Source organism: Rousettus aegyptiacus, unplaced genomic scaffold (assembly GCF_014176215.1).
Source record: "Rousettus aegyptiacus isolate mRouAeg1 unplaced genomic scaffold, mRouAeg1.p scaffold_m13_p_1, whole genome shotgun sequence".
Classification (NCBI taxonomy): Eukaryota; Metazoa; Chordata; class Mammalia; order Chiroptera; family Pteropodidae; genus Rousettus; species Rousettus aegyptiacus.
The window spans coordinates 29,456,904-29,472,544 of record NW_023416284.1 but is presented as its reverse complement, the minus strand read 5'-3'; the positions used below and the strand labels follow the sequence as shown (position 1 = coordinate 29,472,544).

Genomic DNA, 15,641 nt, shown 5'->3' with positions numbered 1-15,641 from the left:
AGAAGCAATTACTTCTATTTAGAAAATATATTAATTTGAAGGAAACTTTTTACAAATTTATTTTTTCTAGTTTTTAAAGCCCAAAATGTTTCAGAATGTGAATTTATGGTCATTTTAATTTCTGTTATCATGACTGTAACCATGCAATAAAGTTGGGGCAAATTGCATAATTTCTCTGAGCCTTTTCCTCATCTGTGAAATGATTATTCTTAAGTCCTTTATTACTTGATTCTGGGTAAAAAAAAATTTTCTCGTGAGGCATACAGTCAAAGCTTCTTTATTTTATATGATTCAGTTCAGCAACTGGGGCACCAGGCAGAGTTTCATATAGAGATAATATTTGAACTAAGCCATAAAAAACATAGGATTTTCTTATTTGGAGAAGGGAAAATTTATTTATATTTTCTACAAGTAGAAAACTGGTCCTTGGTACTTTCAGTTTAGTCCAAGGTTGGGTTCATGCCCTAGATTCTCCAGCCTTGGAATATAAAGTTGTTTAGTAAACAGTTTTAGTCATTTCCATTTTCTTTTGTGCCACCATTCAGTTTAGAGGGCAAGAGAATCAGAACTCTATTTTAATCCATGAGCCACTTAATGGATTTTTAACAATTTCTAGCTAATCTGGAAGTTCTCAGAGCTCTTGCTGCACATTTAAGCATGGCAAGGTCTATGAAGGACCACCTGCAAAGAACTTGGTTGTCAGGGGCTGTGAGGCCATTTCTGCACACTTTTTGAGTTTTGCTCACTTCTGAATGGCACTGGGAGCATGCTGAAGCCAAGGAAAACATGGCCCACTTATAGGATAACATATTAGTCAGAGCTTACCCCATAGCAGGTTTTTATTGAAGGTCAGAGATTTTCCTGGAAGTTAAGGAGATGTCCAAGCCACTGTGATATGTAATGGAGAAAAGTCTGTGATAAAATTTATTATTGTATTTCTAAACAATGTATAGATCAGGCAGGAAAGTTGTCTCAGCCAGAAAACAAAGTTGAAGTGATCTCATTTACTCAGCATAAAGCTTGCTTTATGACTTAGGGGTGGTTTGGGAGGATGCAATGCTTGTAAAACAAAACAGGAACTCCTTGAAATAATTTGGTGCATTATTTAGGGCTTCCTCAGTGTGAGAGCACTGAAAGTGTTGTTGTCGTTTCTTGTGTATGAAGTGATAGGGACACAAGAGGAGCAGCTGCCTGACTATTTTCTTCAAAAGCCATGTTTGTACCAGGCTTGGCATCCCTGACTGCTTTGCACCAAAAAGACGTGCTGTACGAAGGAAGGAAATATGGATGTTTGACCTTTATGGCTGGCTGGAGCCACTAGTGAGCAAACATGTTGCTCATGCCTACTCCTGCTTCCACCAGTCCATCTATTATCTTATCACTTCAAGACTTGCAACTGATAAAAGACACTGTTTTTAAAGCCTGTAGTTCTTGAGCATCTGAACATTTGATAAGTAGGATGATTTTACAATATATGTTTTCTTTTTGTATTTTAGGAAAATGTAAATTAAGGATCATCACAATGATGGTATTCAGGAAAAATTTGTCTATAAAGTGGTTTTTTCCATGAGGCAATTTTTATGGTGGTTGTTGCTATTACTTCTTTTTTCAAGAGCCCACTGTGTTCCAGGCAGTGAACTGACCACTTCACATATTTTCTTCCGTTATTTTACAGATTAGGGTATCAGTCAGAGAGAAGATGAGAAAATCAAAGTTTAAATAAAAAAATAAATCCACTCTAATAATAGATCAAGGCAATGATCATCAATGACTACTAAAACTATTAGTTGAAAAGTTTACAGGGAACTTAATTTAAAATTATCGGTGGTATGTGTTAGTATATGTTTTAAGGAAGAAATGTCCTTACCTTCCTTGTTCTTCTTCCTTTTCCTCCTTGTGGCATTCTTTTGGTTTCTCTCTCATTTGTAGTTTTCGCCTTACTCTAGATCGTACTGATGTTATTTATAGACTTGTTTTTGCCTACTACCTAGAACTCAAAATTTACTACAGAGGTTTTTAACTAATTTGGGCTTCCTTATCAACCTTTTTGAGACTTGTGATGAAAGCTATGAACTGTGTCCCCAGAAGAATGTACATATGTATAAACAAAAGTTTTCTTATTAGTTCAGGAAGACTCCAGGGTAAAGACTCTTTTTCTAGATTGTGAGTTCCTTAAGAACAATACCTGAGTTGCACTGACCTTCATGTTTTTGGCAGAGCCTACCATGTATATAGAAGATACTCAGCAAATAGTTTCTGAATTGATTAATTGAAATGCAAAATGAAAATCTTCCAATTTCTACCTACAGAATCTCTAAACACATTTTCTTTGTTTCCTTAGGCTTCCATCTCAGTGGCACAGTAACAGAGCCAGCCAGTACCTCTGAACCAGCAATGACTTACAAAGTTGCAATCAGTTTTGATCGATGCAAAATCACTTCAGTGACATGTGGCTGTGGGAACAAGGACATATTCTACTGTGCTCATGTAGTAGCACTCTCACTCTACAGGATTCGTAAACCAGATCAAGTCAAATTGCGTCTTCCCATCTCAGAAACCCTTTTCCAGATGAATAGGGACCAGCTACAAAAGTTTATCCAATATTTAATCACAGCACACCACACTGAAGTTCTTCCTACTGCACAGAAACTGGCAGATGAGATTCTGTCCTCCAATTCAGAAATCAACCAAGTAAATGGTAATTGTACATTTTTGTTGCTAAAAATCTACTTTGTTGCTTTATTGCATGTTTAGAGGTTTGCATTTATAATCATTTAACCTTAATTCATTCTATACAAACAGCCATATATTTAAACTTTTAGTTTCTTAAAGCAGTCCAATTGTCCACCTCAGAACGGTTTTGGCAAAAAAAAAAAAGGACAGAGAAAGAGTTATGTATTGATCTAGTTTATGGACTTTATTTGCCTATGAAATCCCTGACTCCAGGAGCCTGGAATATTTAAGAGTGAGAGAAAGTGTAAAACAATTTTTGTTATTCAGTGAAATGAGATAGATATAGAATTCTCTTAACATTTCAGGATCCTACACACCAACAGAGTTATTCTAAAGAACAGCTGTTAGCATTGTGCTTATGAGCTATTTATGTAATGGGGGCAGGATGCATGAATATTGAAATATATTATGTTCACTCACTTATTCAACAAGTATATATTGAGTACCTACTATGTGCAAGCAATAGTGCTGGTTGTTGAGAGCATAAAACGGATGTGGTTCCTGCCTGTAAGTAGTTTATAACGTAGTAGAAAAGACAACCAAGCCTGAAATAAATACCTGCTTTTATAATGAAGCCAGCTTGTAGAGACATAATTGTAGAAAACCACTGAAGAATTTTGAGAAGATAGCTACATGAGCCAATTTTTCATTTTGTTTGCTAGGTTCTACTATGTTCCAGGCATCATACAAAGGACTTTAAATATGTAATTCATTTAGTTTTCTAAACTACCCTGTGAGGTAGGTGTTATAACCATTATTATTTCATAAATAAGAACATTATATATAACCCAGGCTTATCTGACTTTAGAACTCAAGTTTTTATGCTTGTCTATATAACCTATCTATTTTTAGAAGGAAACTATCTATGGTACTATTGTGAAAGAGGCAATGAGACAAGGTGGGCGGCCTATATAATACTGTAGTCCATGTGCCAAAGGGCCCACCTTTCCCAGTTGTCCAATAGAGTTAATCGAGTCCTACACACAACCTCACAACTCCTCAGAAACAAGGATAGTCAGATTGACATGCTTCCAGGAACTCTTGCTAACTAGCAGAAATAATCTTTGTTGCTTTATAAAACTCAAAGTTGTACTATTTACACAAAGACTAAGCTCTCTCTATTTGAGTGATATTATTAAATAGTAGTCTATCTATGTCTTCTTATCCCACATAGGGAGACTGTTCTACTTCTCTGGCCTCCTTAAATCTAGAGCTCTTAGGAACCTGAGTTCTGCCCCATTTCCAGAGAGAATTAGAGCTCTTTACCCTAACTACTGGGCTATTGCCTGCTTTTGTGCCTCATTCCCACTAGCTCTGTCCCAGAGTTTTTACCTATTTCCAAGTCTCTTGCCTTTTCTTGAATAGCCCACGTTGGTTCAGGACCTGTATGGTATCTGTCTTTTTCACCAATGCAGCTGTCTTCTCTTTACCACTGTGCTGAAGCAACCTCTATCCCTCATTATACTTCTCATCTTGGTATCTTATTATTTGTCTGAAATTAGGCTGAAATGATAACTTTGAACTTAAAATGTGTTCTCAACCTGCCCTAAAAACTACTTCTTCTGTACTTGTATTTATCCCACATTTATATTAGTTTTATACCCCAAGTTTTATAGTATTTAAAGTACAAGGCCTTTCCTAATCTATTTCTAATAACCAGTGCTGATAGAAACGATGATACTTAAAATGGGGTGGTGGTGGAGATACTTTAGAGCTAACATGGACTGGATTCAACATCCAGGTATGTAGGATGAGTGGGGTGTGAAGAAGAGGAAGATGAGAGACAACTGAATCTCAGAATGTCTAGCTAGCATGGCGTTGATTGATTTAATGATAATTTTGCCATTCACTTAGGGACCATAAAAGGAGGGATGAATTTAGAAGAAGGATGAATTCAATTTAAGTTTGAGGTGCTTGTAGAACACTTAGGTAAAATTTTCTGATAGATATGTGGATCTGGAACTGAGAACAAAAGTCACAGTTCTGGAGTTACTAGCATAGAGATGATATTTGAAGTCATGTTTCTGTTCCCTGCTGAATTTTTCAGCACTTAGAATTTCTTCCTTCTCTTCCTCCTAAACGCTACTCCTCACCAAAACAGATATAAAAAGCTGGAATAAGATTTCTAAAACTGCTAATTGCCTGCTTTTAATGTCAGGGATTGCTCGCTTCTAACTTGCCTGAAATCTTTGCTTGTATTAGTCTCTATATGTATTTATAGCTAGACTTTGCCTTGGCCTCTTTGGATTGAAGATTTAATTTGCTCTAGTAACTTCATACCCTAAAATTCTGTGGCATAAACATCCTAGCCAGTTCTTCAGTTTCTGCTTATTCATGAAGAGAGATTATATACCAAGAAAAAGTAAGATAAAGAGTTGAGTCGGGAACCATGTCGTACTAATTTTCGTGTCTTCATCTCCAAGTATGGTACCTGGGAAATAATCAGGATTTGTTTAATCAATACAGCCATACATATACAGGTGATGAAATAGGAGCCAATGTAGCAAATAGCAAAGTAGAATGAGAAATGAGAAAAAGTTAGCAAGTTATAATCAAAGCCAGTATAGAATTGAGTTTCAAAAAGTGAATGGTCAACAGTGTTGAATATTATGGACGATATAGACTATAACTAACAAACATAGACATTTTTAGAGAAATAGAGACTATACAGAGAAAACCCAACTTTGAGAAGGTGTTAATATTATCATCATAACAATAAAGGAAGATTTTGCAATCATGAAACAAAAACTGTATACTATAAAAATATTCACAGAACAACCTAATGAATAGTATAAATACAAAAGTAAAAAAATTATAAAACCAAGTGATGGAAAATAAATGTAAGGAAATTTCCTATAGAGTAGAGCAAAAAGACAAGGAGATGAAAAATAGGAGGAAAAAATGTCAAAAATTAATAGAACAAATCCTGGAATTACAATGTTTGAATAATAGGGGTTCCAGAAGTAGAAAACAGAGGTAAGGAATGTATCAATGAAATATCTGAAGAAATTTTTCTAGAACAAAAACATTAAGTTTCTAAAGTGAAAGGATTTTACCAAATGCCCAACAATGAGAAGAATCTTTTCAATAAATGATGCTGGATAAATTGAATATTAATGAGGGGAAGAAAACTTGATTACTACCTTATACCATGCAGAAAGGTCAATTACAGATGGATTGCAGATACAAATGTGAAAAGTAAAACTATAAAGCATATAGGAGATAACAAGAAAGTAACTTCATGTCCTTGAGGAAGGAAAGAATTTAAGTAGGAAAAAATTGATAAATTAGATTACACTAAAAAATATAAATTGCTGTTTGTCAAAAGGCACCATTAAAAGACTAAAAAGGAACTCATACAACTTAGTACACACACACACACACACACACACACACACTCAGTCCAATTAAAAAGTGGGCAGAGGACCTGAATTGACATTTCTCCAAAGAGGACATACAGATGGCCAGTAGACGTATAAAAAGATAGTCAACATCACTAATCATCAGGGAAAAGCAAATTAAAGCCACAATGAGATATCACCTCACACCTGTCAGAATGGCTATCATAAATAAATCAACAAACAACAAGCTCTGGTGAGGATGTGGAGAAAAGGGAATCCTCATGCATTGTTGGTTAGATTGTAAATTGATACAAACACTATGGAAAACACTATGGAGGTTCTTCAAAAAATTAAAAATAGAATATACTATTGCTCACCAATTCCACTTCTGGGTATTTATTTGAAGAAACTCAAAACACTAATTCAGAAAGACATATACACCCCTCTGTTCACTGCAGCATTATTTACAATAGCCAAGATATGGAAGCAACTTAAGTATCCATAGATAGACAGTTGGATAAAGAAGATATGGTACATGTATACAATGGACTATTACTCAGCCATAAAAAAAGAATTAAATCTTGCCATTTGTGACAACATGGATGGACCTAAGTGAAATAAGTCAGACAGACAAAGAGGAATACCGCATGATCTCATATGCGGAAACTAAAAACAAAATAAATGAAATGGAAACAAACTCATAGATACAGAGAACATTTTGATGGTTGCCAGATGAGAAGGGGTTTGGGGAAGGGATTAATATATACAAATTGCCAGTTATAGAAACTGTCATGGGAAAATAAAGTATACCATAGAGAATATAGTAAACAATATTGTAATAACAACATGTAGTGTTAGATGGGTACTAGACTTATGTACCGCATTGTAAATTATATAAATGTCTAATCGCTACTTCGTACCCCTGAAATTAATATAATATTTTATGTCAACTGTAATTGAAAATATTTTAAAAGTTAGAAAAAAAGAGGCGAGCAAGTACTGGGAGAAGATATTTATAACACAGATAATTGACAAGAGTTTATATCCCAAATATATAAAGAACCCTTACAAATAGTAAAATGGATGAAAGACACAAAAGGCCCTTGACAAAAAAGGATATCAAAATACCTAATACACATATTAAAAGGTATTTAATTAATTAGTAATCAGGGAAATACAAACTAAAACCACAATGACTTGCCACTACATATCTACCAGAATGGCTAAGCCGATATCAAGTATTACTGATATTGAGCAACTGGAACTAATATTTTGCAGGTGGGAATGTAAATTGTTACAGTCACTTTGGGAAATTGGTATCATCTAATCAAAAAGTTGAACATACGCATATCCTATGACCCAGAAATTCTACTCCTAGATGTCTTCCCAATGGAAATGAATAGCATAATTTGTAATAGCCTAAAATAGAAACAACCCAAACGTCCATCAATAGTAGAATAGCTAAATAAATTGGTACATTCCTATAATGGAATACTATACATCAGTGAAAATACATATTGCTAAACACAAAAATTGGGGTAAATCTTACAGATATCATGATGCGTGAAAGAGGCCAGACACAAAAGAATAACTTGTATGATTCCATTTGTGTAAAGTTTAGAAACAAGTCAGGATGTTAGAAGTCAGGATGATAGTTACTTTTGGGGAAGAGGAAGCAAGAGTGTTTGCAAAGGGACTTCTGGGATTCTACTAGTATTCTATTTTTTGACTTTGGTGACAGTTACACTGTTAAAATTACTATCTGATAATTCATCAAGCTGTACACTTAATCTGTGTGTACTTTTCATAATTTATATTTCAATTTAATATTTTTAATTTAAAAAGTGGTGTGTGTTTCCGCATACATATGTGTACAGAGCAAAAAAAACTGGAAGGAAATACATATTATAGGAAATAATATTAACATTAATCTATGGCTGGTGGAATTATAGGTAGATTTTTATTTTCTTTATGCTTTAGTATATTTTCTACAATAAGCATGTATTATTTTTATAATTTCAAAAAGGATGTTTAAGAATGAAAGAAAAATTTGTTCCACAGACATAATAGTCCCCTCAGGGCAGGTCTCATTGTAACAGCCTCATTCTAACTTGGAGCCTTAACCCAAGTTATTTTGTTTCATAATTATTTATAAAAGACATCCTTTCTACCTTATCTTCCTATGGAAAATTTCACACTATAATGTTAAAGTGTTATTTACATTGACTGGGTCTGCTTTACCACTACTGAATTTCATACTCATTTTTTTATTTTAATAAAAAGACTAAACTATTCTAACCAGTAAACATATAGGAACATTTTCATCTTTCTTTTTTTTTTTTTTTTAACCAAAATATTTTGCTGGGAATTAAGGAGGAACAGCTAGAGGGGCTGGTTGTGAACTCCAGGCCTAGTTTATCTAGTTAAAATTAATTTGTGCACATCTCTTGTTTATTTATTCCTAAATTCTATATCCCCCTCTACTATATGACCTTTAATGTTGACATTTTTTATAAATTTATCTTAGGTTTTCTCTTCATCTTATTTTACATGGTCTCTATAGCTGATCTTAGCTACATCCTTGAATTGAAATGTCATCTATGTACTATGACTCAAACATATTTCTCCAGCCCAAATAATTTGTGCTTTAGATCCTTTTTTCAACTGACTATGCCAATATCACAAAGACATCCCAATGTCAACATACCCAAATGTGAATTTATATTCTCTCCTAAACTTGGTTAATAAATAGCACCACCATCTAGCTACTAGATCATGATAAGAAACCTTGTATCATCTCTAACACCTTTTTCTTATAATTCACATGAATTCCATTACAAGACATGTTAATTTTAACTCCGAAGTATATTTCATCATTTTCCATTCCTCTGTATATTTAAGGCGATACTGCCATAAAACCACTATACTCTCTCACCTAGATTGCTACCATAGCCTTCTAACTGATCTCTGTATATATCCACAATTGCTCCCTTCTATTCCATTCTCCACACAGCCATCCAAAGTAACTTTTCTGTAACTACAGATTTTGTTAATATTCCTTTTTGTTTAATGGTCTCCTGTTGCCTTCAGTATAAAATCCAAATTTCATGTGGCCTACAAAATCTTGCATGAACCTAGCTTTTGCCTACATTTTCACATGATATTCCCTCTCCTTGGAACACTCTTCCTATCCTCTCTCCTTTTTTATAGAGGTACTTAATTACCACAATAATATATGACTTCATGCTTTTTTGAACAAAAAATACACACAATATTTCCTCCACTCTCTGCCAAGCTAACTCCTATTCATTCTTCAGGTGTCCACTTAAAAGTCACTTTCTCAGGAAAAACTTGGTTGACCTTTTTTTCCTTCCACGCAAACATATACATGTGTGATTTTTTTTTTTTTTCTTAATGTCCCAGCTAGGCTACCAGCTCCACAAGGACAAGGGACTATATCTGCCTTGTGTACCACTGTATATCCAGTATTTTTCATAGGTCACAGCACATAGTAGGCTCTCAATAAATATTGGTTATACAAATGAAAATGTCTTAGAAAATTATCTTTGGAGCCTCTTGCCAATTCATGCTTTCCCAGATGACTTTGCTTCCTTCAATAGTCACACCAATTCCTTGTGCTTTGTCACCTAGATGCCTCAAATATTGACTTACTCTCTTTCTTGCTGCAACCTCCTATTTTGGTAGCTCAGTTTCTCATCCCCTGGGCTTATTGTATACCAATAAACATTTATACAGTTTCCTTCTTTTCTTTCCTATCAGATAAACAAACCTTTTAAAGTTTTAGGTGAAATTTTATTCTTAATAACTCTGAAGGCCTTGTCCTATCTCAGCAGTTCTCTATAATCTTCATAGTAGGTATTTATAAATTGGGCCTTATTTCCTCCACAGCTGCTGCCACTACTGCCTGGGCCCAAAAGGTATTCCAGTTTTCTCCATACCTTTTCAAATCTTAGAGGGGATGTCATTGCACACTTCCAGTTGATTAAAGCCAGCTCCCCTAGGAGACTGGGTCCTGCGCCTACTTTTTTATATCCTAATTTAACCACCCAAGGGTCCGAATTGGTATTTAAACCATGTCTGTCACTTGCTTTTGGAATACCATTGCTGTTCTTTCGTCTTCCTCATCCTTAGCAACAAGGTACTCAGAGGCCTAGTCCTTCGTTTATGCCGAGTTTATCTCATTCTATCTCAGTTCTGTCTCTATAGAGCTACTAAAAACTAAAATCATTAGAATTGAGACTATTATCTGTATTTTTAACACAAACCCCAAGAGAATCACTAGTGAGAGAACTCTGTTATCCTCAATATGTGGAAAATACATTATTCTGACTAATCCTATACAGGTATACCTTGGAGACATTGCAGGTTCAGTTCCAGACCACCGCAGTAAAGTGAGTATCACAGTAAAGCAAGTCACATGAATTTTTTTGGTTTCCCAGTGCATATAAAATTTATGTTTACACCATGCTTTAGTCTATTAAATGTGCAATAGTATTATGTCTAAAACAATGTACATACCTTAATTAAAAAATACTTTTTTTTCTAAAAAATGCTAACCATCATCTGAGTCTGTTGGAAAAATGGCTCTGATAGACTTGCTTGGTGCAGAGTTGCCATAAACCTTCAATTTGTAAAATACACAGTATCTGTGAAGCATTATAAATCAAGGCACAAAAAAAGCAAGGTATGCCTCTATTCCGTGTAGTAGTATAGGCCAAGAAATGATTTAGCTGTCTTCAGACACACCACCCAGCTTATCTTCAGGGGCCTGAAACCAGCTGGTGGATCATCACGGTCTGAGGCCAAAGGCCAAAGTATAGCCTTGTAGTAAAGAACACAGACTTTGGAGAGAGACTGACATGTAGATTCTGACTTATATTTTCTATTTGTGATGTTACTATATAAGCTTTAGGCTTTGGGTTTTGTTTTGTTTTTTTTAAATTAGAATAATAATACCACTTCATAGAATTGTTACCAAGAGTTCACTGGAATTTACTCAAAAGATATTCATTGAGCACCTGCTCTGTGCCAGACACTGTTCTGTATGTTGCAAATATACCAGCAAGCAAAAACAGTTTATGCCCTCAAGGAGCATCCCTGATCAGCGATGTTGAGCATCTTCTTATGTCTGTTGTCCATCTGTATGCCTCCTTTAGAGAAATGTTTTTTCATGACCTCTGTCCCCTTTTGATCAGATTGTTTATTTTTTTGTTACTGAACGGTATGAGTTTCTTATATATTTTAGATACCAATTCCTTATCACATATATCATTTATGAATATATTTTGTTGATGATTTTCTTCACTGTGCAGAAGCTTCTTAATTTGATGGAGTCCAACTTGTTTATTTTTGCTTTTGTTTTCATCACTCAAGGAGACCTAGCCAAAAAGATATTATTCAGACTGTCATAGTTTACTACCAATGTTTTCTTCTAGGAGTTTTATGGTTTCAGGCCTTCCATTTAAGTCTTTAATTCATTTTGATTTTATTTTTGTATATGGTATAAGAAAATGGTCCAGTTTCATCTTTTTGCATGTATCTGTCTAGTTTTCCCAATATCACTCATTGAAGAGACTCGTTATTCCATTGTATATTCTTACCTCCTTTGTTGTAGGTTAGTTGGCCATTTAAGCCAGAGTTTATTTTGGGGTTCTCTATTCTGTTTCTGATCAATGTGTCTGGTTTTGTGCCAGTAATATACTGTTTTGATTATTACAGCTTTGTGGTATAGTTTGAGATCAGGAAGCGTGATACCTCCCACTTTGTACTTCTTTCTCAAGATTGTTTTGGCTATTTGTAGTCTTTTGTGGTTCCATGTAAATGTTAGGATTATTCTAATTCTGAGAAGAATGTCATTGGTATTTTGATAGGAGTTGCATTGAATCTAAAGCTTGCTTTTGGGTAATATGGTCATTTTAATGGTATTAATCCTTCCGATCCATGAACATGGTATATCTTCCATTTATTTGTGTGTGTTTCAGGTTCTTTCTTCAATGTCTTATAGTTTTCAGAGTACAGGTATTTTATATCCTTGATTAAATTTATTCTTTGTATTTTTTTCCTTTTTGATACAATTGTAAATGGGATTGTTTCATTAGTTTTTCCTCTGACTGTTATAAGTATATAAGAATATAACGTATTTCTTTATATTAATTTTGTATCCTCCTATGTTACTGAATTCTTTTATAAATTCTATTAATTTTCTGGTGGATTCTTTAGGGTTTTCTATGTATAGTATTACGTCGTCTGTAAATGTTTTTTAATATACTCGCAAAGTGCCCTTCCTGCTCAATGTGTACCGTATGAACTTGGGAGTCATTTTACTGTTCCCATTCCTCACAGGTGCCCCTGACCCCACAGCTGGGGCCAGCATTGATGATGAGAACTGTTGGCATTTGGATGAAGAACAGGTGAAAGAACAAGTGAAGCTTTTTCTCTCCCAAGGTGGTTACTATGGCTCTGGAAAGCAACTCAATTCAATGTTTGCCAAGGTAAGATCTAAAACGGTTGTGTTTTGTTTGCTTGTTTGTCTGTTTACTTTCTTAAGTAAACTGAGCTCACTAAACTTTTGGCTTCAGGCATTGTAGCCAGCTCACTTGCCCTAGCTGTGCTGAATGCTTGAAAGATTATTAATAAAAGAGGCTGATCAGAACAGACCTTAGCAGGTTACATCCAGGGAGCTCCTACTATCTCATCCTGGTAGTCCTCTTCTGTTCCACTTTCTAGATGAGTTAGCATTGCTGGGGGTGTTTTAGTAATAAAGATTTGAACCGAAGGCTGCCTAATGAGGCCTTGAAGAGGTTTTTGTACTGGAGGTCTCACAATAGGTTTTCTTTTTTTTCTTAATACATTTAGTAAGATATAATTCACAACCATAAAATCACCTATTTTAAAGTGTACAGTTCAGTGGTTTTTATATTTAGATGTGTGCAGCCATCACCACAGTCAACTTTAGAACATTTTCATCACCTTCAAAAGAAATCCCATCCCCTTTAGCTATCATTTCCCTATCCTTCATATTCCCCTTCCCCAGCCCTAAGCAACTATTAATCTACTTTCTGCTTCTGTAGATTTTCTGGACTTTCATAGTAATGGAATTATAGTATAGTCTTTTGTGACTGGCTTCTTTTACTTAGCATAATATTTTCAAAGGGCATTTGTGTTATATCATGCATCAGTACTTCATTCCTTTTTTCTGGCCAAATAATATTCCTTTGTATGGATACCCCACATTTTGTTTATCTGTCTGTTGGTGGACATTTTTATTATTTCAGTCTTTTGGCTATTATAAATAATGCTTCTATAAACATTCTTGTACAAGTTTCTTTGTGGACATATGTTTTTATTTCTCTCTAGGAGTGGAATTGTGTTATATGATAACTCTCTGTTTAAGTATTTTAGGAACTGCTAGACTGATTTCCAAAGTGACTACAGCATTTTACATTCCCACCAATGGTATATGAGGGTTCTGATTTCTCTGTATCCTCACCAACACTTGTTGTTATCTGGCTTTCTGATTCTAGCCATTCCAGTGAGTGTGAAGTTGTATCCCATTGTGCATAGCAGCCTTTCTATATACATACAGAGAATTTGCTTACAGAATAAAAGGACTTCTTTTTGGCTTTTTGGAAATATTGTGCTTAGATATTTCATTTTCTCCTCCCCTTCCTCTCCTTTCTTCTTCTCCTACTTTTTTATGATGTGCAGTCACCAACCCATTACCCCTCCTTATGTGTCAGGTTCGAGAGATGCTGCGGATGAGAGATTCCAATGGAGCAAGGATGCTGACGCTAATAACTGAGCAATTTATGGCTGACCCACGACTCACACTCTGGAGGCAGCAAGGAACAAGCATGACAGATAAGTGCAGGCAGCTCTGGGATGAGCTAGGTAAGTTCCCATGTCTCAGAGAAGTGCTATTTCTGTCCTGCCAGCTTGTTCCCTGGCAAGAGTGTTAGTAAACACTTGCCATCAGTCATTATATTAGATTTTGCTGAGTGAACTTTATCCCAGCTGATAGAAGATTTAGGCTCTTCAGAGGCCAGAGTAATTCTGAACTCACTTGTGTTGCTTCCACGGCATTATTCTTTGTTATTGACATCAGCATTCTGTTCCAGATGATACTACATAGAAGCCTTTGCTGAGAGAAAACTTCTTCCCTTGGCTTCTGTTGCATAGCACTAGCCTGGCTCTCCAAATACTTACCAACCTTATTTTTCTCGCTTCCTCTGGATCTGTTCTTTTTTTCACTCCTTGACAGACCTCTTAGACGTAGGACAGTTTCCAAGACCTGGACTTTGGGCTTCTAGTCTTTTTTCTTTATACTCTCTTGAAAACTTTTTTTTATTTTTTTTAATATCATGGCTTTAGAATGTACCTCTGCAATGATCTCATTCTCATCTTTTTTACACTTATATAAATTCTAGTCCCATGTTAGTAACTACCCTTTGACTCTTTCCCCTAAAAAAATCCCCTGATTGCCTTAAGCTTGAGAAATCTAAAAATGAACTCAGACCTCCTATAAAAAAATGATTCTCCTGACTAGCATTGGCACCACCACTCCTTATTCTATGAAACTTATTGTCAAGCACTCATTTTCCTTCTGGTCCCTACATCCAGTCATCAACTCCGTTTGATTCCCCTATCTTCAAAATACAAATTAGTGTCCCTTGCCACTTTTTGTTCTCTAACACCACTGGTCTCAATGAGGGTCTTGGGACTTTTAGATTAAATTGGAACTGTGGCCTCTTGAATGGCCTCCCTGTTGTTCATTCTTCTTATCAAGGCCATGTTCTTTAGTAATTATTTTTCTTTATCATTCCCCTGCTCCACATCCAGTTTTACAATGTCTCAGTTCCTCCCCATGTTGTCAAAATCCTCTGAACTCACCATTCAATCATGGCCCCACTTTTGGGGTACTTCCCCCACCTCAGAAAGCAACAACAAACTTTATACTTATACAAAATAACAGAGGGAAAAAACTGCAGCTTAGGATTTTAGTGAGTTCTTCTAAACCAGAGCCCCTGAGGCATTTATTTTACGTTCTCAGGGCTAAAAGCCTTGAGGAATGAGGTTTAATGACTCTGGGACTGTACTTGGTTACTTTAGGGGGTAAGTGTGAGGTTTGGGTTTGGGTGCTGAGGCTTTTCAATAACACCTAGAGCACTAATGGCTTCAGAGCTTTCATTAATAATGAATAGCTACATTATTATATGCCAATCAGTCTCCCTGTTAAAGATCATACTCACATTGTTTCACTTAATTCTCATAACAACCCTATGAGGTAATTGTGTGTTTATTGCAAAAAAAACCAAATAGCTCTGGTTACTTTTGGATACAGAATAAAATAAAGAATTATGGAAAGTTGCCTCTGTCTTGACACAATCACATTTTCTGAAGTACAGGAATGTTGCACAATTAGTCTATAGCTTCCCATCCAGCCAGTTGTGACCAGGGTCACATGATACAATGCATGGTGACTTGGGAACTGCTTCTAGACTCTTTCCTCAGAAGGGATTATAGGCATGGACTCCCTTCCAGGTTAAG

At 35.4% G+C, this 15,641-nt stretch overlaps 1 protein-coding gene across 1 annotated transcript in view; it reads left to right on the top strand.

The window, feature by feature from the left end:
- The window catches only part of ZSWIM5 (zinc finger SWIM-type containing 5), a 138,669-nt gene that overhangs the window by 77,752 nt on the left and 45,276 nt on the right, over positions 1-15,641 (top strand). The window contains exons 2-4 of the mRNA XM_016123497.2: positions 2,342-2,698; positions 12,438-12,586; positions 13,835-13,985. Of these exons, the coding sequence (XP_015978983.1) occupies positions 2,342-2,698; positions 12,438-12,586; positions 13,835-13,985 (657 nt within the window). The remainder of the gene's footprint in view (positions 1-2,341; positions 2,699-12,437; positions 12,587-13,834; positions 13,986-15,641) is intronic.